The sequence below is a fragment of the Rhinatrema bivittatum genome, chromosome 1 (genome assembly GCF_901001135.1).
Source record: "Rhinatrema bivittatum chromosome 1, aRhiBiv1.1, whole genome shotgun sequence".
Taxonomy (NCBI): domain Eukaryota; kingdom Metazoa; phylum Chordata; class Amphibia; order Gymnophiona; family Rhinatrematidae; genus Rhinatrema; species Rhinatrema bivittatum.
In genome coordinates this window covers 406374092-406397971 of record NC_042615.1, presented here as the reverse complement: position 1 = coordinate 406397971, position 23880 = coordinate 406374092, and the positions used below count along the sequence as shown (strand labels likewise).

At 46.7% G+C, this 23880-nt stretch overlaps 1 protein-coding gene across 4 annotated transcripts in view; it reads left to right on the top strand.

Annotated features, from left to right (window-relative positions):
• Positions 1 to 23880, top strand: part of LOC115091917 (maestro heat-like repeat-containing protein family member 2A) — a 646218-nt gene that overhangs the window by 356833 nt on the left and 265505 nt on the right. For all 4 annotated transcript variants that reach the window (XM_029602285.1, XM_029602257.1, XM_029602275.1 and 1 more), the window contains one exon: positions 23297 to 23459. In XM_029602285.1, coding sequence (XP_029458145.1) covers positions 23297 to 23459 — 163 coding nt within the window. The remainder of the gene's footprint in view (positions 1 to 23296; positions 23460 to 23880) is intronic.

Sequence of the window (23880 nt, the reverse complement as noted above, 5' to 3'; positions counted from 1 at the left end):
CAACCACTACAGACCACTACCACCGCTTACGGAAGTATTATATAGATAGCTAACCTTTCTTTCTATGGGACTTGCCAGCAGCCTATATATAACAGATTGCTACTCCGTAGCGGAGGCATGATAGATTGCTATCTCAGTAGCGAAGTACAATATACCGCAGCGGTTCTCTTCTACTACTGCTACCAGCATCAGAGTGAGTACTACTGCTCCAGTTCTGTCTCTGCATTGTCTCATCACTTTCTCCATAGATCCTCGGCCTACCCCACACCACGGACCCTACCAGATCTACTCTCACTGGCCTTTCCATCTGGGCTTGGGTTCTCGGCCTACCCCACTTCGCGGACCACTACCAGACCAATCTCCCTTTCTGGACCTGGTGAAACTGTGTGCTGTATTCCACTCTACAGTCTTCAGACGGGACATTATCAATCTACATTGCAGTATAATAAAGACTCACTTTCTCTGTGTCCATCTCTGCTTAAGAGCTAGCCTATTGCTGCAAGTCCCCGCAGTGCTCCGCCCTGTGGGAGGTGCCATCTCTTGCAGCGAGCAAGGGCCCACGCCTCAATGTCCAGAATACAACAGATTGCTAACTCCATGGACCCAGCTCAGTTCTCAGCCTGGCCCAGTAGATTGCAGAACAACAAAAATCTCTGGAGACACTAGCAGCCGCCTGAATGCCCGACTGAATATGCTGACAGTTCCAGAGAAAGATTCTTCTTCTCAAGTGGTTGCAGTTCGCACCACCGTACCACTTCCAGCTCCTACACGTGTTTCTGGTGATGCTCAGATGTGTAGGGGTTAGTGCTGTATGCACTTTTCATTAGGGATGTGAATCGGGCTTCGGACGATTGAAAATATCGTCGATATTTTCAAAATCGTCAGAAATCGGGGGCTCCCCCAAAACACTAGGAAAACCCCACGATAATGATCGTGGGAGTTCCCTTATTGTTTTGGGGGACGGCGGGAAAAACGGCACACAAAAATAACCCCTAAACCCACCCCGACCCTTTAAAAGTAACCCCGATGGCCTGAGTGCAGGAGATCGCTACCGGACCCCCGCTTGACCACCAGGGGCTTTTGGCAAGTCTTGGGGGACCCTCCTGACCCCCACAAGACTTGCCAAAAGTCCAGCGGGGGTCCGGGAGCGACCTCCTGCACTCGGACCGTTGGCTGCCAGTATTCAAAATGGCGCCGATAGCCTTTGCCCTTACTATGTCACAGGGGCTACCGGTGCCATTGGTCAGCCATTGGTCACATGGTAGGAGCACAAGATGGTGCCGGCTGTCCAGTGCTCCTACCATGTGACAGGATCCGGCCAATGGCACGGATACCCTGTCACATGGTAAGGGCAAAGGGCCATCGGCGCCATTTTGATTAGTGGCAGCCGACGGCCCGGGAGCGGGAGGACGGCCCGGAGTGGGAGATCGTGAGAGATCGCTCCCGGGACCCCCACTGGACCACCAGGTACCTGTAAAAAGGTTTTGGGGGGGTCGGGAGGGTGGGGGAAGCTAAGGGGTTACTTTTAAAGGGTCGGGTGGTTTTTTTGTTTATCGGCTGGCGCGCAGCCGATAAACAAAACGCGATTGGGCCCGATGGAAAAAAACCCCACATGTGAATCTGAACCGGAATCCGAACCGATTCCGGTTCCGATTCACATCTCTACTTTTCATTGCAACTGAACTACTTCCCAATGCTGTTTCCAAGACTACTTATATCCTATCGCTACTCGATGGAAGAGCCCTGGCCTGGGCTTCACCTCTCTGGGAATGCAGTGACTCTGTTTTAAATGATCTGACTGAATTCTTGAACCTGTTCAAATCTGTATTTGATGATCTAGCACGTCAGACCATCACAGGGTCTACCCTTCTTCACCTTCAACAAGGAAGTAAGCCTTTACCAGATTGTTATTGAATTCAAGACACTAGCATCTGAGCTCCATTGGGCCTCAACACCCGTATAAAGGATGAACAAGCAGCTCGTGACTTGCCAGACATTCTAGAATCTCTCATTGATTTAGCTGGGAGAGTTGATCATAGGATACGCAATTGGACTCAAGAGGTGAAGTGTCACAAGAAGCATTCTACTGGAGGTAATCGCCCTCGAGCCATGCACACGACGTCAGCCCAATCTTCTGCGCCAATGCAGTTAGGCCGCAGTCACTTGACCTCTAAAGAGAGACGTTTTCATAGACATTCAGGTCTCTGTATGTACTGCGGTCAATCCGGCCATGCTGTTCAGACCTGCCCTCTTTGTCCGGGAAAAGGCCAGACCTAGGATCTGCTGGAGGACTCTTCCAAAGTCTAACTCGCCCTATAGAAACATAGAAACATAGAAATGACGGCAGAAGAAGACCAATCGGCCCATCCAGTCTGCCCAGCAAGCTTCACACTTCTTTTTTCTCATACTTATCTGTTTCTCTTGGCTCTTAGTAACCTTTGGTTCTATTTCCCTTTCACCCCCACCATTAATGTAGAGAGCAGTGATGGAGCTGCTTCCAAGTGAAATATCAAGCTTGATTAGTTAGGGGTAGTAACCGCCGCAATAAGCAAGCTACACCCATGTTTATTTGTTTACCAAGACTAAATAATTCAGACTATGTTATTCAGCCCTTATTGGTTGTTTTTCTTCTCCCCTGCCGTTGAAGCAGAGAGCTATGCTGGATATGCGTGAAGTATCAGTTTTTCTTCTCCCTTGCCGTTGAAGCAGAGAGCTATGCTGGATAAGCGTGAACTATTAGTTTTACTTCTCCCTTGCCGTTGAAGCAGAGAGCTATGCTGGATATGTGTGAAGTATTAGTTTTACTTCTCCCCTGCCGTTGAAGCAGAGAGCTATGCTGGATATGCGTGAAGTATGTTTTTCTTCTCCCCTGCTGTTGAAGCAGAGAGCTATGCTGTATATGCATTGAAAGTGAAGTATGCATTGAAAGCCACATTAACTATCAACAAATATTGAATAAGCCTAATAATTGGTAATACCTATAGCCTTTGAACTCTCCGTTAATTTTACATACTCTTACCCATCCCTGGGTTTTTTTTTAATTTGGAGATGGCAGCCCTCCATCCTTCCGCTCCGTGAAGGTGGAACACCAACCACTGGCCACTGGCATCCCGCTCCGTGAATGCCTCTGTGGCTACTGCCGCTCAGTGCAGTGTTTTGCTGCCTCCTCTTTATACATGTCCTCTAGACCTGATGGACATTATCTGTTACTCTTGGCTCTTAGTAACCTTTTGATTCTATTTCCCTTCTACCCCCACCATTAATGTAGAGAGCAGTGTTGGAACTGCTTCTAAGTGAAATATCTAGCTTAATTAGTTAGGGGTAGTAACCGCCGCAATAAGCAAGCTATACCCATGTTTATTTGTTTACCAAGACTAAATAATTCAGACCTTGTTGTTTTTTTCTGTATATAGTGTTGCGGTCTGCACCGCTTCCCCTCTCTTCCCCATGACCAGCGCTTACCTCCGCGTCTGGGGACGCGGCACTCCGCGGTCTCCAGGACCCAAAGACGCGCTCAGCTCCATGTGGCATCCGCCATTTGCCTGTCTCTCTCACCGCGGCCTCGCGCGCGCGCGAGTACAGCCACTTTGAGCGCCCAGAACCCGGAAGTCAAGCCCCGCCTGCGCTGATGACGTCACGCTCCGAGACAGATATAACCGGCGTCTGGACGTTCCCTCATCGCCTTGCAACAAGGTTCACTACAGTCTTGTAGTTCTGAGTTGCGCTTCGTCTTGCTGTGTTCCTGCCGTTGACCTTGGAGTTCCTGACTACGCTCTGCCTGCTGCCTGCCTCGACCCCGGTTCGTCCCTGACTACGCTCTGCCTGCTGCCTGCCTCAACCCCGGTTCGTCCCTGACTACGCTCTGCCTGCTGCCTGCCTCGACTCTGGTTCGTCCCTGACCACGCTCTGTTGCCGTCTGCCTTTGATATCGGCTCATCTCTGTTCCTGCTTCAGCCTTCAGCCTTGCCGTCGCCTGCTGGCTGTGGACCCCGCTCCAGGTTTCTACTTGCTCCTTCTCACGTCTGCTCCTTTGGAGAATCAATTACCATTGGACTTCCTGGTTCTCTGTTGCTGGACTCTCTCTCTAGTACCCAAGTCCCAAAGTGCCAGAACCCTACAGGCCCCTCCTGGGGGGTTCTGGGTACCCGGGTGAAGATCTTGTGCTAGACTCAATTACCATTGGACTTCCTGGTTCTCTGTTACTGGACTCTCTCTCTGGTACCTAAGTCCCAAGGGGCCAGGACCCTACGGGCTCCTCCTGGGGGGTTCCTGGTTCCCGGGCAGTCACCTGGTGAACACCTTGAGCCTTGGCTCCGCCTCCCGGCCTACCCCGCCTCTCGTGGTAGGTCGGCCCAAGGGTCCACTATTCCACGGCAGTACCCAACTGCAACATATAGATCTACTTTTCTTCATTCCCCCTGCCGTTGAAGCAGAGAGTTATGCTGGATATGCATTGAAAGTGAAATATCTGACTTTCTCCCCTGCCGTTGAAGCAGAGAGTTATGCTGAATATGCATTGAAAGTGAAGTATCTGACTTTCTCCCCTGCCGTTGAAGCAGAGAGTTATGCTGAATATGCATTGAAAGTGAAGTATCTGACTTTCTCCCCTGCCGTTGAAGCAGAGAGCTATGCTGGATATGCGTGATGTATCAGTCTTTCTCCCATGCCGTTGAAGCAGAGAGCTATGCTGGATATGCATTGAATGTGAAGTACCAGGCTTATTTGGTTTGGGGTAGTAACCGCCGTAACAAGCAAGCTACTCCCCACTTTTTTTGTGAATGCAAATCTTTTTCCACGTTTCCTCTTGCCGTTGAAGCTTAGAGCAATGTTGGAGTCGCATTAACCGAGTGTATGTTTATTGAATAAGGGTATTATCTCCAGGCAGTAGCCGCCATTCCCACGAGACACCCACTCTTCATTCACGTCCTCTAGACTTTATGGATCCACAGTGTTTATCCCACGCCCCTTTGAAGTCCTTCACAGATCTGGTCTTCACCACTTCTTCCGGAAGGGCATTCCAGGCATCCACCACCCTCTCCGTGAAGAAATACTTCCTTACATTGGTTCTGAGTCTTCCTCCCTGGAGTTTCAAATCGTGACCCCTGGTTCTGCTGATTATTTTCCGACGGAAAAGGTTTGTCGCTGTCTTTGGATCATTAAAACCTTTCAAGTATCTGAAAGTCTGTATCATGTCACCTCTGCTCCTCCTTTCCTCCATGGTGTACATATTTAGATTCTTCAATCTCTCCTCATAAGTCATTTGATGAAGACCATTCACCCTTTTGGTCGCCCTTCTCTGGACCGCCTCCATCTTGTCTCTTTCTCTTCGGAGATACGGTCTCCAGAACTGAACACAGTACTCCAGGTGAGGCCTCACCAAGGACCTGTACAAGGGGATAATCACTTCCCTTTTCTTACTCGATATCCCTCTCTCTATGCAGCCCAGCATTCTTCTGGCTTTAGCTATCGCCTTGTCACATTGTTTCGCCGATTTCAGATCATTAGACACTATCACCCCAAGGTCTCTCTCCTGCTCCGTGCACATCAGCCTTTCTCCCCCCATCGAATACAGTTCATTCTGATTTCCACTTCCCATATGCATGACTCTTCACTTCTTGGCATTGAATCTCAGCTGCCATATCTTCGACCACTCTTCCGCCTTCCTTAATCCCGTCTCATTCTCTCCACTCCTTCCGGCGTGTCCACTCTGTTGCAGATCTTAGTGTCATCCGCAAAAAAGACAAACCTTACCTTCTATCCCATCCGTAATATCGCTCACAAAGATATTGAACAGGACCGGTCCCAACACGGATCCTTGCGGTACACCACTTAAAACTGCTCTCTCTTCAGAGAGAGTTCCATTTACCATCACACATTGTCTTCTGTCCGTCAACCAGTTTGCAATCCAGGCCACCACCTCGGCACTCATTCCTAAGCTTCTCATTTTATTCACCAGTCTCCTGTGCAGGACTGTATCAAAGCTTGCTGAAATCCAAGTAGATGACATCAAGTGCTCTTCCTTGATCCAATTCCTTGGTTACCCAGTCAAAAAAGTCGATCAGATTTGTCTGACAGGATCTTCCCCTGGTGAATCCATGCTGCCTCTGGTCCATCAATTCTCCCGACTGTAGATAGTTCACTATTCTCTCTTTCAACATTGACTCCATTACTTTTCCCACCACCGAAGTGAGGCTAACCGGTCTGTAGTACCAGCCTCTTCTCTGTTCCCACTCTTGTGAAGCGGGACCACCAACGCTCTTCTCCAATCACTCGGCACCACTCCCGTTTCTAGGGATCTATTGAACAGGTCGCACAGCGGACCCGCCAGCACATCTCTGAGCTCCCTCAGTATCCTGGGATGAATTTCATCAGGCCCCATGGCTTTGTCCACTTTCAGTTTCTCCAGCTCTTCCCATACATTTTCTACTGTAAATGGAGTTACATCTACTCCATTCCCCTCCAGTTTCTTGTTAACTAGCGACGGTCCTTCTCTAGGGTCCTCTTTAGTGAACACAGAACCGAAGTATTCATTTAATATTTCTGCCATTTCTTCGTCTCTTTCCACACATTGATCCTTTCCATTTTTCAATTTTGCTATACCACTTTGAACTTTTCTCTTTTCACTGATGTATCTGAAAAATGTTTTGTCACCTCTCTTTACCTCCTTGGCAATCCTCTCTTCCGCTTGACTTTTTGCCGTCTTGATTAATTTCTTCATCTCCCTCAGTTCTACCAGATATTCTTCTTGTGCTCCTCCCTTTGGGATATTTTATATTTCTTGAACTCTGTTTTTTAGCCTTTATTTTGTCAGCCACTTCCTTTGAGAACCAGATAGGTTTCATTTTTCTTTTGCTTTTCTTTACTTTTCTAACTTACAGGTCGATACAGTTATGCCGCGTTAGAAAGAGTGCAGCAGTGCCAGGCGCACCCTCGTTCCCCGCACGCACAGTTCTCTTCACCTACCGCTCGATACTCTCTTCAAATTGCATGCAAATGCATGCCACGTCTGCGAAGCGTTAGGCGAAGGTTAGGCCCGCGCAACCCATTTTACTGTATAGAGCGCCTATACAGTAGGGTGCGCGGGCCTAACGCTTCACGGCCACGCTGGTATCTGTCATTTCAAATGTCATTTCAAATGACATTTGAAATGACAGGTACCAGGAAGTGGACAGTTATGTTCTCCGATGCTCGGCAAACTTTCCCCCAGCCCCCGCTCACCTGCCCTGGCCGCGTCCGGTCTCCGGTGCAGCCCCAGTCCCTATCCCCTCCTCCCGAAGCAAAAAAAAAAACCGAAAAAGTAGCAAGAGAGCGTAGGGGAGAAGACGGGCAATCCTAGGCTCGGGCCTCGCCTCCTCTCCTCTCCTCCCGAAGCAGGGCGCAAAAAGCAGCCTTGCTCCGGGAGGGGGGGGGCAGTTTAAAGCGACGAAGCGACTTACTTTTGCAGCCCCCCCCCTCCGAACATCGGCAACGACCGCGGCTCCAGCCTCCAGCTGTCAGACAGACGCATGCACGTGGGAAAGCGGCCCCTATGCGTGCAATTAGCTGCTCAAGACGTGACCTCACAACATTTGGCGTCACGGCATGTGACGTCACGTCTTGAGCAGCCAATTGCACGCATAGGGGCTGCTTTCCCACGTGCGATGCATCTGTCTGACAGCTGGAGGCTGGAGGGCAGGAAGCAGCGGTCGTCGCCGATGTCCGGAGGGGGGGGCTTCAAAAGTAAGTCGCTTCGTCGCTTTAAACTGCCCCCCCCCCCTCCTCCCGGAGCAAGGCTGCTTTTTGCGCCCTGCTTCGGGAGGAGAGGAGAGGAGGCCCGAGCCTAGGATTGCCCGTCTCTCCCCTCGCTCTCTTGCTACTTTTTTTTCGGGGGTTTTTTTTTTTTTTTTGCTTCGGGAGGAGGGGACAGGACGGGGGCTGCACCGGAGACCGGACGCGGCCAGGGCAGGTGAGCGGGGGCTGGGGGAAAGTTTGCCGTCTACCCTTACCCCTGCCTCTAATGCTGGGGTAAGGGTAGGCGGTAAGTTAGCAGGGTAAACGCGCGGCAAAACGGCAGGGTAAAAAAGCGATAGTCGGGGCGCGCGTTACTGTATGGGAGGAAATAGCTAATTCGCTCGTTTACATTTAATATACATGCCGCGGGCAGAAGGGGTCACCCGGGGATTTTAAGAGGCGGTAGGGATGAGTTAAAGGGGATAGTGTATCGCGGGAAGGGCTAATGCGGCCGGAAAGTGAGTAGAAGGCGAGTTAGGAGCAGGGTAACCGCGGTTGCACTTTACTGTATCTATCTGATATAGATTAGTTGCCTTGGTAATTGCTCCTTTTAGATTGGTCCATTGTTGATCCACATCTCTCTCATTTTCCCAGCCTTTTAATTCTTCCTCCAGGTACTTCCCCATTTCCTCAAAGTCCGTGTTTTTTAACTGCAAAACTCAGGTCTTTGTGCTTCTTTTCCATATCCTTTTTGTGATATTAAACCATACCGTTTGATGATCACTGGTGCTGAGGTGGGCGCCCACCTGGACATCAGAGACATTATCTCCATTAGTGAGTACTAAGTCGAGTATAGCTCCTTCTCTCGTGGGTTCCATTACCATTTGTTTGAACAAAGCTACTTGCAGGGCATCCACTATTTCTCTACTATTATTAGATTCTGCAGATGGGATTCTCCAGTCTACATCTGGCATATTAAAGTCTCCAACGATCACCACTTCTCCCTTCTTTCCTATCTTTTGGATGTCTTCAATCAGATCTCTGTCCAGCTCTTCCTTTTGGTTTGAAGGCCTGTAAACCACTCCGATAAAAATGGATGTCCCATCTTTTTTTAGGTCAGCCCATAGTGCTTCTTCATTGCCCCATCTTCCTTGCAGCTCAGTTGCTTGGATATTGTTTCTGATATAAAGAGCCACTCCTCCCCCTTTCTTATCCTCTCTGTCCTTTCTTAAGTTATAGCCTGGTATTGCCGTATCCCAATCGTGAGATTCCGTGAACATGTCTCCGTGACAGCAACAATGTCTAAGTCTGCCTCTATCATTAAGGCTTGCAGATCTGGGATTTTATTGCCCAAACTACGAGCATTTGTGCTCATAGCTTTCCAGCTTTCCTCGTCCAGCCCTCTCCTCCATTATCTCTCCCCATCTCTCTCATCTCTGGAAGCCTTGAATTTTCAACGCTTGCACTCGTGGACTCAGGTGCGGGAGGAAATTTTATGCTAAAGAGGATCGCAGACCATCTGCGAATTCCTACCACACCAATAGCTACCCCCTTACTGCTGTCTTCTATACATGGAGAACCACTTCCAGGGGAGGTTTCACTTACCATGCAACCTATATGCCTTCGCACGGGGGCCTTACACACTGAGAACATCTCCATTCTACTTCTTGAGAAGGCCATTCACCCCGTGGTACTCTGCCTACTGTGGCTACAGGAACATACACCTCAGTTCAATTGGTCCACCATGGAACTTTCTGAATGGGGATGGATGCCACGATTGTTGTCTAGCGAAAGTTTCACCGCTGCCTTGCATGTCAACGACTCCCTTACTACCTGGTCTACCGCTGCAATGTGCGTCTTTTCAGGACGTCTTCTCCAAGCAAGCAGCAGACGTATTACCTCTGCACAATTCCTTTGATTGTGCGATAAATCTCAAGCCTAACTCAGAACCTCTCAAGGGAAGAGTTTACCCACTTTCTATAACTGAGACTGAGGCAATGTCAGCCTATATCCAAGAGAACCTGAAAAAGGGGTTCATTAGACCTTCTAAGTCCCCGGCTGATGCGGGGTTCATTTTTGTTGGGAAAAAAGACTGATCCCTTCGCCCTTATATTGAGTACAGAGGTCTCAATTAAATCACCATCAAGGATCGCTATTCTCTACCGTTGATAACCGAGCTGTTCGACAGACTCTAGCGAGCCCAGGTGCTTACTAAGCTGGATATAAAAGGGGCCTACAACTTGGTCCAAATCCATCACGGGGATGAATGGAAAACAGCTTTTAACACCCGTGACAGACACTTTGAATACTTAGTGATGCCGTTTGGACTGTGCAATGCACCAGTGGTGTTTCAGAATATGATGAATGATATTCTGCGAGATTTACTGTACCAGTGCATGGTGGTATATTTAAATGACATCTGGATTTTCTCTCAGGACTTCCAGACACACCAGGCAGATGTGATAAAGGTACTAGAAAGGCTACGTGACAATTGCCTTTATGTGAAACTCGAGAAGTGTGCTTTTCACCAGGAGTCAGTGCCCTTTCTGGGGTATATTGTTTCCAAGACGGCTTCCAGATGGATCCTCAAAAGCTGAAAAGCATCCAAGAGTGGCCTCAACCTCCGGACTTAAAAGCATTACGCTGTTTCCTCTGCTTCACTAACTACTACCGTACCTTTATCAAGCACTACTCCACCTTAACAGCACCACTCACGGCCATGACCAGAAAGGGGCTGATTCATCCCGATGGTCTGCTGAGACAGTAGCAGCCTTTTAAACTCTCAAAGAAGCCTTCCAAACCAAGCCTTGCCTTCATCATCCCAATCCTCTGCGATCTTTCATTATCAAGGTTGATGCCTCCGACGTCGGCGTGGGAGCAGTACTGAGCCAATACATTGATGCCAATGTCCTCCATCCCTGCTCTTTCTTCTCATGATGATTCTCTCCCACCGAGAAGAATTATGGAATTGGAGATAAAGAATTGTTAGCTATAAAATTGGCCTTCGAGGAGTGGCGTCCATGGCTGGAAGGCGCACAGCACCAAATAACAGTATATAACGGTCATAAAAATTTGGAATATTTACGATATGCTCAATGGCTTAATCACCGGCAAGCGAGGTGGTTGTTTGTTTTTCAACCAGTTTGACTTCCTACTAAAATACCGTCCTGCAGAAAAGAATGTTAGGGCAGATGCCCTTTCGCTCTCCTTTTCTCCGGTGGACATACCCGATGAACCTCGTCACATCATCAGTCCTGAGAAGGTGGTGTTAGTGGCCACTTATGCCATCCCTGCTGGGAAAACAGTGGTGCCGCTGAGTATGAGAGAGAAATTATTAAAATGGACACGACTCCCGTCTGGCCGGCCATCCTGGGCAAGGTCGTACATTAGCCATGCTCCAATTTTTCTATTGGTGGCCTACTATGAAGACTGATGTCCAAGCCTATGAGGCCTCCTGAGTCACCTGCGCGAGACAAAAACTTCCTGCTGGACATCCCTGGGGTCTCCTCTAACCTCTGCCTGTACCAGAGGAACCTTGGACACACATCGCGACCGATTTCAGGTGAACTTACCCCCTTTTGCCAGAAACAATACTATCTGGGTGACGGTTGATCAATTCTCGAAAATGGCACATTTTGTGGCCCTGCCAGGATAAGCATTCACTGCTGAACTGGCTAAATTATTTGTGCAGCACATCTTTCACCTCCACGGCATGCCCAAACACATTTTGTCTGATAGAGGCGTCCAGTTTACTGCAAATTTCTAGAGAGCTCTGTGTCGGAAGTTCGATATCACATTGGACCTGACCTCGGCCTATCACCTGCAGTCCAACGGCCAAACAGAACAAATGAATCAGATGCTCAAACAATTCCTACGCTCATATATGAATACTAGACAAAATGACTGGGCAGAATTACTCCCTTGGGCCGAATTTGCCCTAAATTCACATCCAGCTGCTGCTATGGGATCAACACCTTTTCAAGTGGTGTATGGCTGCCAACCATTACCTCCATTACATTTGCCACTCTCCGTGACGTCTCCAGCAGCACAAGTCACTGCAATGGAATTACAACAATTATGGAAACAGACTAAGGATCTACTCCTGAAGGCGGGAGAAAGGGCGAAAAAGACTTATGATGTTCCCCACAGGAAGGCACCTCAATTTCAGCCTGGGGATAAGATATGGCTTAGTACAAAGTTCCTCCGCTTAAAGCTGCCCTCTGCACGTTTTGCTCCATGGTACATCGGACCCTTTGCCATTCTCCGACGCCTTGGGAATTTGACTTACAGTTTGAAGCTACCGCCTTCCATGAAGATTCATAATGCTTTTCACGTGGCACTACTGAAACCTCTCATCCTGTCTGAATTTTCCAACAAAGCCCCGGAGCCAGCACCGCTTGATGCTGAAGAGGATATTGCATATACCATTGAGGACATACTGGATGTATGCAAAAGAGGTAAACCTTGGGAGTACCTTATCTCCTGGAAGGGATACAGACCAGAGGAGTACTCCTGGGAGCCTATGGCCAATATCCTGGATAAAGACATGCTTTGTTGCTTCCATCAGTCTCATCCTCGTAAGCCGAAACCCCCTAGAGGGCCCTTGGAAGGGGGGTACTATTGCACCCGTTGGTCGCAGATGGTTGCAACCTCTATTGCTCAACTTTTTCCAGCCTGATTTAGGCACTGTTGGGAATCTGGCTGCCCCCGTGTCTCCATGCCGACCCTTTCGGCATCCCCAGTCCGGCACGGGCGATTGCGTCCGCCATCTTTCTCCTGGAGTCACCTAGGGCACGCATGTGCACAGCCCCATCCTTTACGTGCGTCATGGCGGGAACCGTGGGGGCATCCCCACCGCATGACGTCACACGCTCTGGTACTTAAACTCCATTCACGATTCCTAATACGAGTTAGCAAGGAATCCTCCATGCTGATCTCTATCCGCTACCAGACGCTTCTGCTCTTTGTACTCTCACTCCAGGACAACTTAGGTACCCGCCCCTTGGGGGCCTTGCCTTGCTCCTCTACACCCTCTGGGGTTATCTACTACCAACCAGGACACTTAAGGTATCCGCTCCTTGGGGGCCTTTCCTCGCTCCTTACACCCTCTGGGGTTACCAGCTACCAACGAGGAAGCTTAAGGTACCCGCTCCTCGGGGACCTTTACTCGCTCCTGTCTACCCTCCGAGGTTGTCTATCTCCTACAAGGACGCCCAAGGTACATGCTCCTCGGGGGTCCTTATTTCGTCCTGGACCTCTGCTCCTCAGGGGTTCTCTTCTACTACTGCTATCAGCATCAGAGTGAGTACTACTACTACAGTTCTGTCTCTGCATTGTCTCATCACTTTCCTCATAGATCCTCGGCCTACCCCGCACTGCAGACCACTACCGGATCTACTCTCACTGGCCTTTCCATCTGGGCCTGGGTTCTCGGCGTACCCCGCTTCGCGGACCACTACCAGACCCATCTCCCTTTCGGGACCTGGTGAGACTGTGTGCTGTCTTCCACTCTACAGATGGAACATTATCAATCTACATTGCAGTATAATAAAGTCTCACTTTCTCTGTGTCCATCTCTGCTTAAGAGCTAGCCTATTGCTGCAAGTCCCCACAGGGCTTTGCCCTGTGGGAGGTGCCATCTCTTGCAGCGACCAAGCCTCAATGTCCAAAACACAACAGTGTATTTGTGAATTTCATCTGATGTACATGTTTTATAGATCAATTAAAAGAAAATTAAGAAATTAGGAATGCCCTCCTTAAATTAGGAATTATTAGGAAGGGAATGGTTAGTAAAACGGAAAATGTCATAATGCATCTGTATCGCTCCATGGTGAGACCGCACCTTGAATACTATGTACAATTCTGGTCGCCACATCTCAAAAAGATATAGTTGTGATGGAGAGGGTACAGAGAAGGGCAACCAAAATGATAAAGGGGATGGAACAGCTCCCCTATGAGGAAAGGCTGAAGAGGTTAGGGCTGTTCAGCTTGGAGAAGAGACGGCTGAGGGGGGATATGATAGAGGTCTTTAAGATCATGAGAGGTCTTGAACAAGTAGATGTGAATCGGTTATTTACACTTTCGGATAATAGAAGGACTAGGGGGCATTCCATGAAGTTAGCAAGTAGCACATTTAAGACTAATCGGGGAAAATTCTTTTTCACTCAGTGCACAATTAGGCTCTGGAATTGTTGCCAGAGGATGTGGTTAGTGCAGTTAGTATAGCTGGGTTCAAAAAAAGGTTTGGATAAGTTCTTGGAGGAGAAGTCCATTAACTGCTATTAATCAAGTTTACTTAGGGAATAGTCACTGCTAGTAATTGCATCAGTAGCATTGTAACCGTCTCTTTTTAGTCAGTAAGGAGGTCCAGACAACTGATCCGTAAAGATAGACTTTTATTGCCAGCAAGATGCAGCTAAGACAAAGGCTTAGTACAACTGCATGCCCCTCCCCTCCAGGAGCAGACTCTTATGCACTTTACAGTTCTTATCTTTTACACATGCGTTCTAAGCATTGCTGAGCAAGCATATTCCGGCTGAAGGGGCTACTGACCCCCTCCCTAGACACCCTGGAACTTTCGTGAAACTTCTCCCATGTTCTGCAGGAGAGGCTGCTGGGACTTGCAGTTCTGGAAAGGAATTCGCGGGTCTGCAGTAGTACAGCCCATCACATATACATCCATTGTTCTAATCTAGGTTACAGCAGTGAAAGCTTATCAGAGAATAAGAACAAGCGAAGCCAAAAAATGAAAATGTGCAATGTGCTGACAGAAAGTTTCTCAATGTCCTAATTACAGCTGTATTGCAGACTGTAAGTAAACCCGTCATGAAGCAGGGAATTCTGGTACATGAAGTCCTTTGTCAGGTTGAAGCGTTCAGACCCCTTCATTCCCCCCTTTGATACTTATCATTCTTTATGAAAAGTATCACACCATCACAACGCAACTGTGGAGCTGAAAGAAACAGAAACAAGAAAAATTAGCAATTTGAGTTCTCAGGGGGCCCTAATTTCCCAAACAGTCCGATGGTTTCTTCACGGGTTTGAGACGGATGGGCCCTATTGGCTCCACCCCCCTTTGTAGCCCGAACTTGTCATGTATGGGAAGATGGCCCAGGATAAAACATGAGGATGGTTAACAGGTTCTATAGGCTCAGAGGAATACATGTACAGTGACAGAAGCTGCGTGGCTGTTTTGCGTTCAGCAATGTCCTTCATCACCCGACGAAGGCGGTTTGAGCAAGAAAGGAATAATTCAGGGTCCTAAAAGACAAAACAGAATTAAACTGGCTGGGATAACAAACAAGCTCTTAAATCCACCGATCATGGAAAACCAACCACGGAATCCATTGGTCCAGTCCCAAGCACTATTCCATTGCTGGACAGGGACGTGTGCCATCTTGACCATGCGATCAGTGATGTCTTGGATAACCTTGTTTTGGTCATCTACCTGTAAACAACAATTGGAGAGGTTAAATGTTCCACAAACCCTCCTTCCTGGGCCAGAGGATAATCTAAAACCAATCTATTCTGGTACACTGCAGTCATAATTTTGGTATTTTGTTTTGCCCAGAGTTTAAGAGCGAAAGCAGTCATTGGTGATGAGCTCCAGGACTGCCTGAAGCCTGATGATTCGATGCAATTAATACTGCTTGGAAGGGTTCCCGAGTTGCCCCTTTTTGCTGCTTCATCTGCTCTCTGATTTCCTTGACAATAGGGTTTGATTTCCTGGTGTGTGCTTTGTAATGCATTACAGCCACCTTGCGAGGTAGCCAAACTGCATCTAGTAATTCACGTACTTCTGATGCATTGTTCAATTTTTTTCCCTCTATAATGCTCCATGCACTTGAATTGTAAGGAAGGCATATTTAGAGTCTGTATAGATATTTACAGTTTGTCCTTCTGCCAACTGCAGAGCTCGAGTAAGGGCAATTAGTTCAGCTTTTTGTGCAGACGTTCCTGGGGGAAGAGGTTGAGCCTCAACGATTTCATCTTCGGATACAACAGCATATCCAGCAGAACATATCTCATGAATGATTTGGCTGCTCCCATCAGTGAATAAAGTCCAAGCTCCCTGCCAGGGTTGATCCCTCAGGTCTGGTCTACTGGAATGTATTGTAGCCATGACTTCTTCACAATCATGGGCAACTGGTTCAGGTGCCGGCATAAGAGTGGCCGGGTTCAAGTTTTTGCTGTCTTGTATTTGAATTTCAGGTGTTTCACATAACAGAGCTTGATACTTTACAAGACGTGAATTAGTCATCCATTTTGGCCCATGAGTTTCTAGTAGTCCTTGGATAGTATGAGGAGTTGTTACTTGTAAAGTTTGTCCAAATGTTAGCTTAACAGCTTCGGGTATCAGTAGACATGCAGCAGCAATGCTTCGGAGGCATCCCGACCATCCTTTTGACACATTGTCCATTCCTTTTGACAGATATGCAACAGGTCGTTCCCATGAGCCTAAGGTTTGAGTCAATACCCCTATGGCCATGCCTTTTTTCTCGTCGACGAATAGATGGAATGGTTTCATCACATCTGGCAATCCTAAGGCAGGTGGTTCAATTAAGGCTTCTTTTAGTTGATGTAAGCTTGCCAGCTCGTTTCCTTCCCACTGGAAGGGTTGAGATTCTGCTTCTTTACCCCGCAGCTTGTCGTATAGGGGTTGGGCAATAACTGCATAGTTAGCAATCCACAGCCTACAGTATCCTGCAGCTCCAAGGAACGCCCGGAGCTCTTTCTTGCAAGTGGGTACAGGTTGATCTCTTATAGAACTGGTGCGAGAAATCCCCAGACATCGGGTTCCTCCACGTATTTGGAAGCCTAAATACTTTACTTCCAATTCACAGATTTGCGCTTTCTTTTTACTTGCACGATACCCTTTTGAGTACAACGTCTTTAGCAGCTGAAGAGTGGATACCGCACATTCGAGGTACGTCTCTCGAAACAACAGAAGGTCATCCACGTATTGTATGACTGGCCCATACTTTACTTGATACATCTTTAAGTCTTTTGCCAGTTGCTCACCGAACAGCGTAGGTGAGTGCCTAAACCCTTTAGGCAACCGAGTCCATGTGTACTGCTGCTTTACTCCAGTATCTGCATCTTCCCATGTGAAAGCAAAAATCTTTTGACATTCCTCCGCCACCGGGACGGAGAAGAAGGCATCTTTGAGATCAATGACACTGTACCACTTTGATGCAGGAGAGACTTGAGCCAAGATTGAATATGAATTTGGCACGAGGGCTACTAGATCTTCTACTTGACTATTCACTTTCCTTAGGTCTTGTACTGGTCGATAATCATCAGATCCAGGTTTCTTTACGGGCAACAAAGGAGTATTCCAAGCAGATCGGATTCGCCGGAGAATGCCCAAATCATACAGTCTTTGCAGGTGTATCTGGATTCCTTGTCTGGCCATATATGGAATGGGGTATTGAGGTTGATTAATCACCTGTGCATTCTGTTTCATCTCTATCCATATGGGGGTACCGTTGATAGCTATTCCTCCCGGGTTCTGCTCGGACCATACTTTAGGCACGCTATCCATCAGTTGTCTTCGTTTTTGTTGAGGGGGGTGTTGTTTTCATATCGATGTTCGATGGTTCGTTCGACTATGGGAAGATGTAGTCTCCATTCTTCTTGGAGGGGACAGATGAGTATCACTGGATGGTCCCCGAAGGAGGCTTTAGCTTCCCCTGTTGGTTGAAATCTCAATGTGGTCTGAGGCTTACACAGCAGGTTCCATCAGATAAGGGATACCATGGTCCTGCCTACTTGTATAGTTCATTCTTTCTGCAGAGGGGCAGTGAGTACCTGACCTGAGGCGCCCACTATAGAAACAGTCTCTTTCGTCGGGGGGGCCGATTGGTGCAGTCATGACAGATCGTTGGCCTCTGAGTCCAACAGGCCCCTGATTTTTGTTGTGTTACCTCGTGGATCTCCACCAGAGGGTCAGTGGGGATTCTTCCCTCCCGGTCTCTTCAGGCTGTATGCTCCTTGTCGCCTCCTCCGCCATCTGCCAGTGGGGGTTGTCCGATCTCCTTCCTCCTCGGCCCCTTTGTGTCGGTGCAGGTCCATTTTTGTCGTTAGTATTCACTGCAGGGCTCCCGTATTTCTTTTGCCATTCTTCACAGTCTCTCTTCCAATGGCCTTCATTTTGTAGTACGCACACTGATTCTTTCCCAAAGGGGGTCTTGTTCCCCCTCCTCTTCGCGGTCTTGCCATTGTCTTGGCTCCTTCCCGTCCGCGTGTCCTCGAGAGCGGCGGCTAACAGTCACTTTCTCCTTCATGTCTCTACTTGCTTCTCTCTTTTCTCTTTCACTTCTCTATTTCCACATACTTGGTCTGCTATAGCTTTTAACTGGCTGAGGCTCATGCCCTCAAAGCCTTCGGCCTTCTGCAGGTTCTTTCGGATGTCAGGTCTATTATTAAGTTCCTGGTTGCAGGGACGGGCCCTTTTCTTCTCTTCCTGATCCCTGTTCCCATACATCTCAAAATACGATGGAGTCATTAGTGAGAAGTTCCAACACTGCTTGTAGTCGGATAATACGATTTAAACATATAGATTGGAGTTCTATATCCATAAGAACCATCTTCAGCCCAAGTGGCAGGGCCAGAAGCTGCAAAACATTGCTTCCTTCATACTTGTAAAGTTTGCATTGGGTTAATTCAATAAAGTCAACCTGGATCTGCAGGCAAGGATCCAGGGGGGGGCGCTTTAGGTGTGCAGGAGTGATGATCAAACCCTTGGAAGCCTTGTATCAATTACATTGCAAACACTAAGAAACATATGGTAATAGCCAGAGCCCAGCCCCCACCAGTGGTCAAAGAACATAATTGCAATATATATATATATATATATATGTGTGTGTGTGTGTGTGGGCCACTACTTTATCATTTGGGCCGACTCATATTTGCTCTTGTCCTAATCTTGCATAGTGGCCCCTTCTCTTGCCCACAACTTCCAATAATCCTTATCTTGCGCCTGCCACTGAATCAAAATTTTTAATATTAAGTCTTTGTTTTCTCCGGTTTTTTTTTTTTTTTTTACAAACAGCATCCTGTAATTCCCACAGTCAGCGCTGCACATTAAACAGGGAGTAACTCTGCATATTTAACTACTGCTAGCCAAAGAAGCAACAAGAAAAAACTTTAACAAAGAACCCATTCTTAATCATTTCTCTAAATTTCCCAGAGACAGCTTCAAAATAAACTGCGTCAGCAAAAGAGAGTTCATACTTTATCATGCCGTTCCAATGTAACTTTTAAATAACAGATAATATATAGGAGACAAGTAAGAACAATAATTAACATGGTATTAGAGAATAATTGACTAACCTGTGGATGTATCGAGTGAAGGCGCAATGAATTTGCTGCTATAAAATGTCTTAAAAATAGCCTGCATCATAAGGCACTAAATGATTGTAAGGGACCCTTGGTTCTGGTATTTCTTGCAATAGTAGCAATCCTTTGTCAGATTACAGACAGTTTTAGCAAGGACCTTGGAGAATAAATTTAATCAGCAGAAACTCTGAGCTACAAAAACTTCAACTTCTGTGAAACAGCCACAATTCTATCTTTATTCACATACGCACACCATCAACTAACTTTCAATAATGTTCTGTTAAAACAAACGAAACAATTTTTCATTCACCCAGGCTAGCCCAATGTCCCTTTTTTTTTTTTTTTTTTCTCTCTCTGGCTCGATCCCCTCCTCTCTCCTGTAATTATCTCTGCCGTTAACCCTTAACTGCCATCAAGTTCTAAACTTCCAACACCAGTAAATGCATTCTCCAGTAATCAAATCAGTATGTTTAACTTAACACTGTACATTAATTTGTTGTATAGTAAGTCTTGTGCAGCATCTGTAAACCAAAACTCTCTTCTTATTAGGTTAAAACAATTAAAAATCCCTGGTACATGTGCTTGCAATTCACAGATAGCAGTTACATACATTACAATCCTTAATTAATAATTTGAAACCCAAACGTACCAGAGAAATGTTATAGGGGTTAAACTGTCCCGCTGCCCCAGCCAAATTAATTAACTCTCAAGCTCCCAGCAGCAGCTAACTGCCGCTGTTCAGCACACATATACAGATAAATAATTCACAATCACTTTTATAAGTTTTCCTTAAGTAAAAATAGTCCTGCATCACCAGAGTAGATCAAAAGAAATAATGCATTTGATCACAAAAAGAAATTTGTCTAACCGATCTACCACAGTAGAAATTTTTTTTTTTTTTTTTACAGGTACCTTACAGACAGACAGACACTGGGGACTTCCGGTTCCCCATTTTGCGTACTTGAGTTACCATTACGAGGGCGGCTCCCTCTACTAGCTTCTTTGCCCACGACGGAGGATTTTTCAATAACTGCAATCCAAGCAGTTATGTACGGTCTATCCTCAGGGCAACCCGGATTCCCTTCTTGTATAACTATATTCTGGACCCTTGTGGCCGTTTGGAAATTGAAAGTTCCTACCGGAGGCCAATTTACACACCAAACTGGGCCCACCTATGGGTGCATCGTTGAATCATTCCGGGTTTAGTACATTTATGTCTATCGAACACTTCCCTATAGTGTTCCGTCATGACTTTTAATGGAGTAGAACCGCCCCCTCCCATTAGGATAGAATCACAGACAAAGGAGGGAAGGGAAGACGGATAGGTAAGGGGTCCGTATCCGTCAGACACAAAAGGGTCACTTTCAACAACAAGAAACATATTCCCACTATCGTATGCGTTACTTTCTTTTTCCTCTTTTTATGCGCGTGGCTTTCGGAATGCAATTCCTACCAAACCACCGCTTGGGGTGTGATCAAAGCCCCCTCGGTCCCCTCACGGATGGACCGGTTATTTGCTACTCTTTAGCTATCTTCACTTTTCCCATCATTCCCATAATACTCGCCTGCAGGGTTCTTCCGAACGTCACGAAAGCCTTCTTCCCAGATCACAGCCCAAAGGTCTCAGAGGATCTCCGTGGAATGACCCCCTCAGATACCTGATCACTGAACTCAGCGGTGGCCACTCACCAGGCAAGTCTGGGGGATCACTCCGCCACAAAATCCCCTGGACCAACTGGGGGGCTAAAATAGCGTCCCCGGTACCTCCTGGCTCGCCAAATGTAACCGTCTCTTTTTAGTCAGTAAGGAGGTCCAGACAACTGATCCGTAAAGATAGACTTTTATTGCCAGCAAGATGCAGCTAAGACAAAGGCTTAGTACAACTGCATGCCCCTCCCCTCCAGGAGCAGACTCTTATGCACTTTACAGTTCTTATCTTTTACACATGCGTTCTAAGCATTGCTGAGCAAGCATATTCCGGCTGAAGGGGCTACTGACCCCCTCCCTAGACACCCTGGAACTTTCGTGAAACTTCTCCCATGTTCTGCAGGAGAGGCTGCTGGGACTTGCAGTTCTGGAAAGGAATTCGCGGGTCTGCAGTAGTACAGCCCATTACATAATACATCCATTGTTCTAATCTAGGTTACAGCAGTGAAAGCTTATCAGAGAATAAGAACAGCGAAGCCAAAAAAATGAAAATGTGCAATGTGCTGACAGAAAGTTTCTCAATGTCCTAATTACAGCTGTATTGCAGACTGTAAGTAAACCCGTCATGAAGCAGGGAATTCTGGTACATGAAGTCCTTTGTCAGGTTGAAGCGTTCAGACCCCTTCAGCATGGGATCTTCTTGGTGTTTGGGTAATTGCCAGGTTCTTGTGGCCTGGTTTGGCCTCTGTTGGAAACAGGATGCTGGGCTTGATGGACCCTAGGTCTGACCCAGCATGGCAATTTCTTATGTTTTTATGTTCTTAAAAATCATAGTTGGATGGTATATCTGTGTCACGGTTTTGCCTGCTGTACAGTCTTCCTGTGCCAAGGTTCAGCCTGCTGCGCAGTCTTCCCTCCACCAGGAGTCCTCAGTGAGACTTGCTCACTACCTTGCCTGTTACCTCCTCGCTGATTACATTACGCCCAAGCCTCAGCCCTATTTAACCCAGCCTGTCCGGTGCCTCTTTTTTGAGTCACCTCGGCTCTCTGATCTCTTACTTCATTATTCTGCCTTGCCTAGCCTTGTTGTCTGCTGGGCCTTCTGCCTAGCCTTGTGGCCTACCCAGGCCTTCTGCCTTGTTTTATGGACTATCTTGGTCTGTTGTCTTGCCCTGCAGCCTCTCCTGGCCTCTTGCCATGTTTTGGACCCTCTGTGGGGGTGCTTCCTGCCAGTCTTAGACAATCTAAAAACCATATTAATAAAAATTGGTCTATTTTTGTTATGCATATTTTGTGAAATAAGAAAGTTATAGATGGGACAGTATGTATGAGAAAGGGAAGGGAATGCCTGGAGGGGAGAGGAGGAGGGGAAGGCGAATAAAGGGTGTGGCGGGAGAGATGAGAAGTGGGGAAAGGGGAAGAGAGTGCCTGGATGGAAGAAGAGAAGGGAGAATGGATGGAGGAAGGGGAGAAGAATGCTTGTAGGGAGGGAAGACGAATAAGGAAAGAATGTCTGGAGGAGATCAAGGGAGGGGCAGAGAATGTGTGAAGGAAGATGAAAATTCCTGGAGAGAGGGTATTAGAGGCCCCAGAAAAAGGTATGAGAAGCTATAAGGCTGCTGGAGGTGGGCTAACATGCATGAACCATGGGAGGAAAGGAATGCATTAACTGACTTAAATTCTCCCTTTACCACTCCCTAGAACAGCTGTTCTCTTCCAGCACCATGTGGCTCTCAGAGCTTTATGTTGTGCAATGCCCAGATTTCAGCACTGTTCTCACAATTTTGTGGTTTCATAAGAACAATTCAAGGGTTTAGGCACTGTGTGGTAGAAATTACTGAAAACCACCCAGTACTGGAAGCCAAAAGTACTGGAAGCCAAAAGTGGGGTTCTGGGAACATCCCCTTTAGGGATGTTCCCAGAACCCCAGTCGAAAAATAGTGACATACTGGTTCCAAATTAAATCATATGTACATTTTATAATTTTTATTTCTTTTTATATTAATTATTTTTTCATTTTTGCTATTTTTAATTCATTATGTGACCCTTTTCCCCTGGCTGTTATCTGCAGAGTAAAATATTATTACCATGACTTGAGAATTGCTTAATAATTTAGATGCACATAATCTTCAAAGACAACAAATAGGCTGGTGGCACCTTGTAGACTAACGCAGGAGTAGCCAACTCCAGTCCTCAGGAGCCACAAACAGGTTTAGTTTTTTGGATATCCACAATGAATATGCATGAGAGAGATTTGCATGCACTGCCTCCATTGTTTCAAATATATCTCATGCATATTCATTATGGACATCCTAAAAACCAGGACTGTTTGTGGCTATTGAGGGCCATCCCTGAACTAAAGGATTTATTGAGGCATGAACTTTCAAGGACAAGAGTTCAGTTTGTCAGATGTGATGACGTCTATAAGGTGCCATCAACCTATCAGTTGTTTTTGCTGCTACTGTCTAACATAGCTATCCTTCTGGAAGTTTTCATAGTCTTGAAAGTATCTTTTTGAGAGAGAGAAGGATCAGGCTTCTCTCTATACCTGCCTTCTTTATTTCTAACATTTTCTGTTTTGTTTTTTTTTTTGTTTAAGGATGAGACCTATGACCTTTGTCTATTGGCTGGTAATTTGATAATCACGCTCAAGCGCCAAAGATTTTATGAAGTGATACACAGTCTATGGAGATGCCTGGCAAAATTGACACTGCTCCATTACTTCACCTTCACCACAGTGGTCATGATGCTAGCCATAAATGGTACAGGACAGATTTTTCCTTAATGTTTTCTATATTTTATTTTGTTAGACTTGAAAAGAGAAGCTGGGAAATTATCTGTGTGGGGGATAACATCTGTATTGATATTTAAACTACTGGCTTTATATAATATGCTATCCAGATGATATTCCAGGTTACTTTGTACCATAAGAATATAAGAAGTGCAATGCCAGGTCAGACCAAGAATCATTGAGCCCAGCATCATATCTCAGTAAGTGGCCCATCCCAAAAAGTAGATCCTATTTATTTATTTAACATCATTTATATCCCACATCCTCCAAAGTTTGAGGTGGATTACATTAAAACATTCTTAACATTCAAATTGACAATAACAACAACTAATTAAAACACAAACAGGAGGACTAAATATTCTCAGAAAGCAAAAGACTCTTATCGGAAGAAT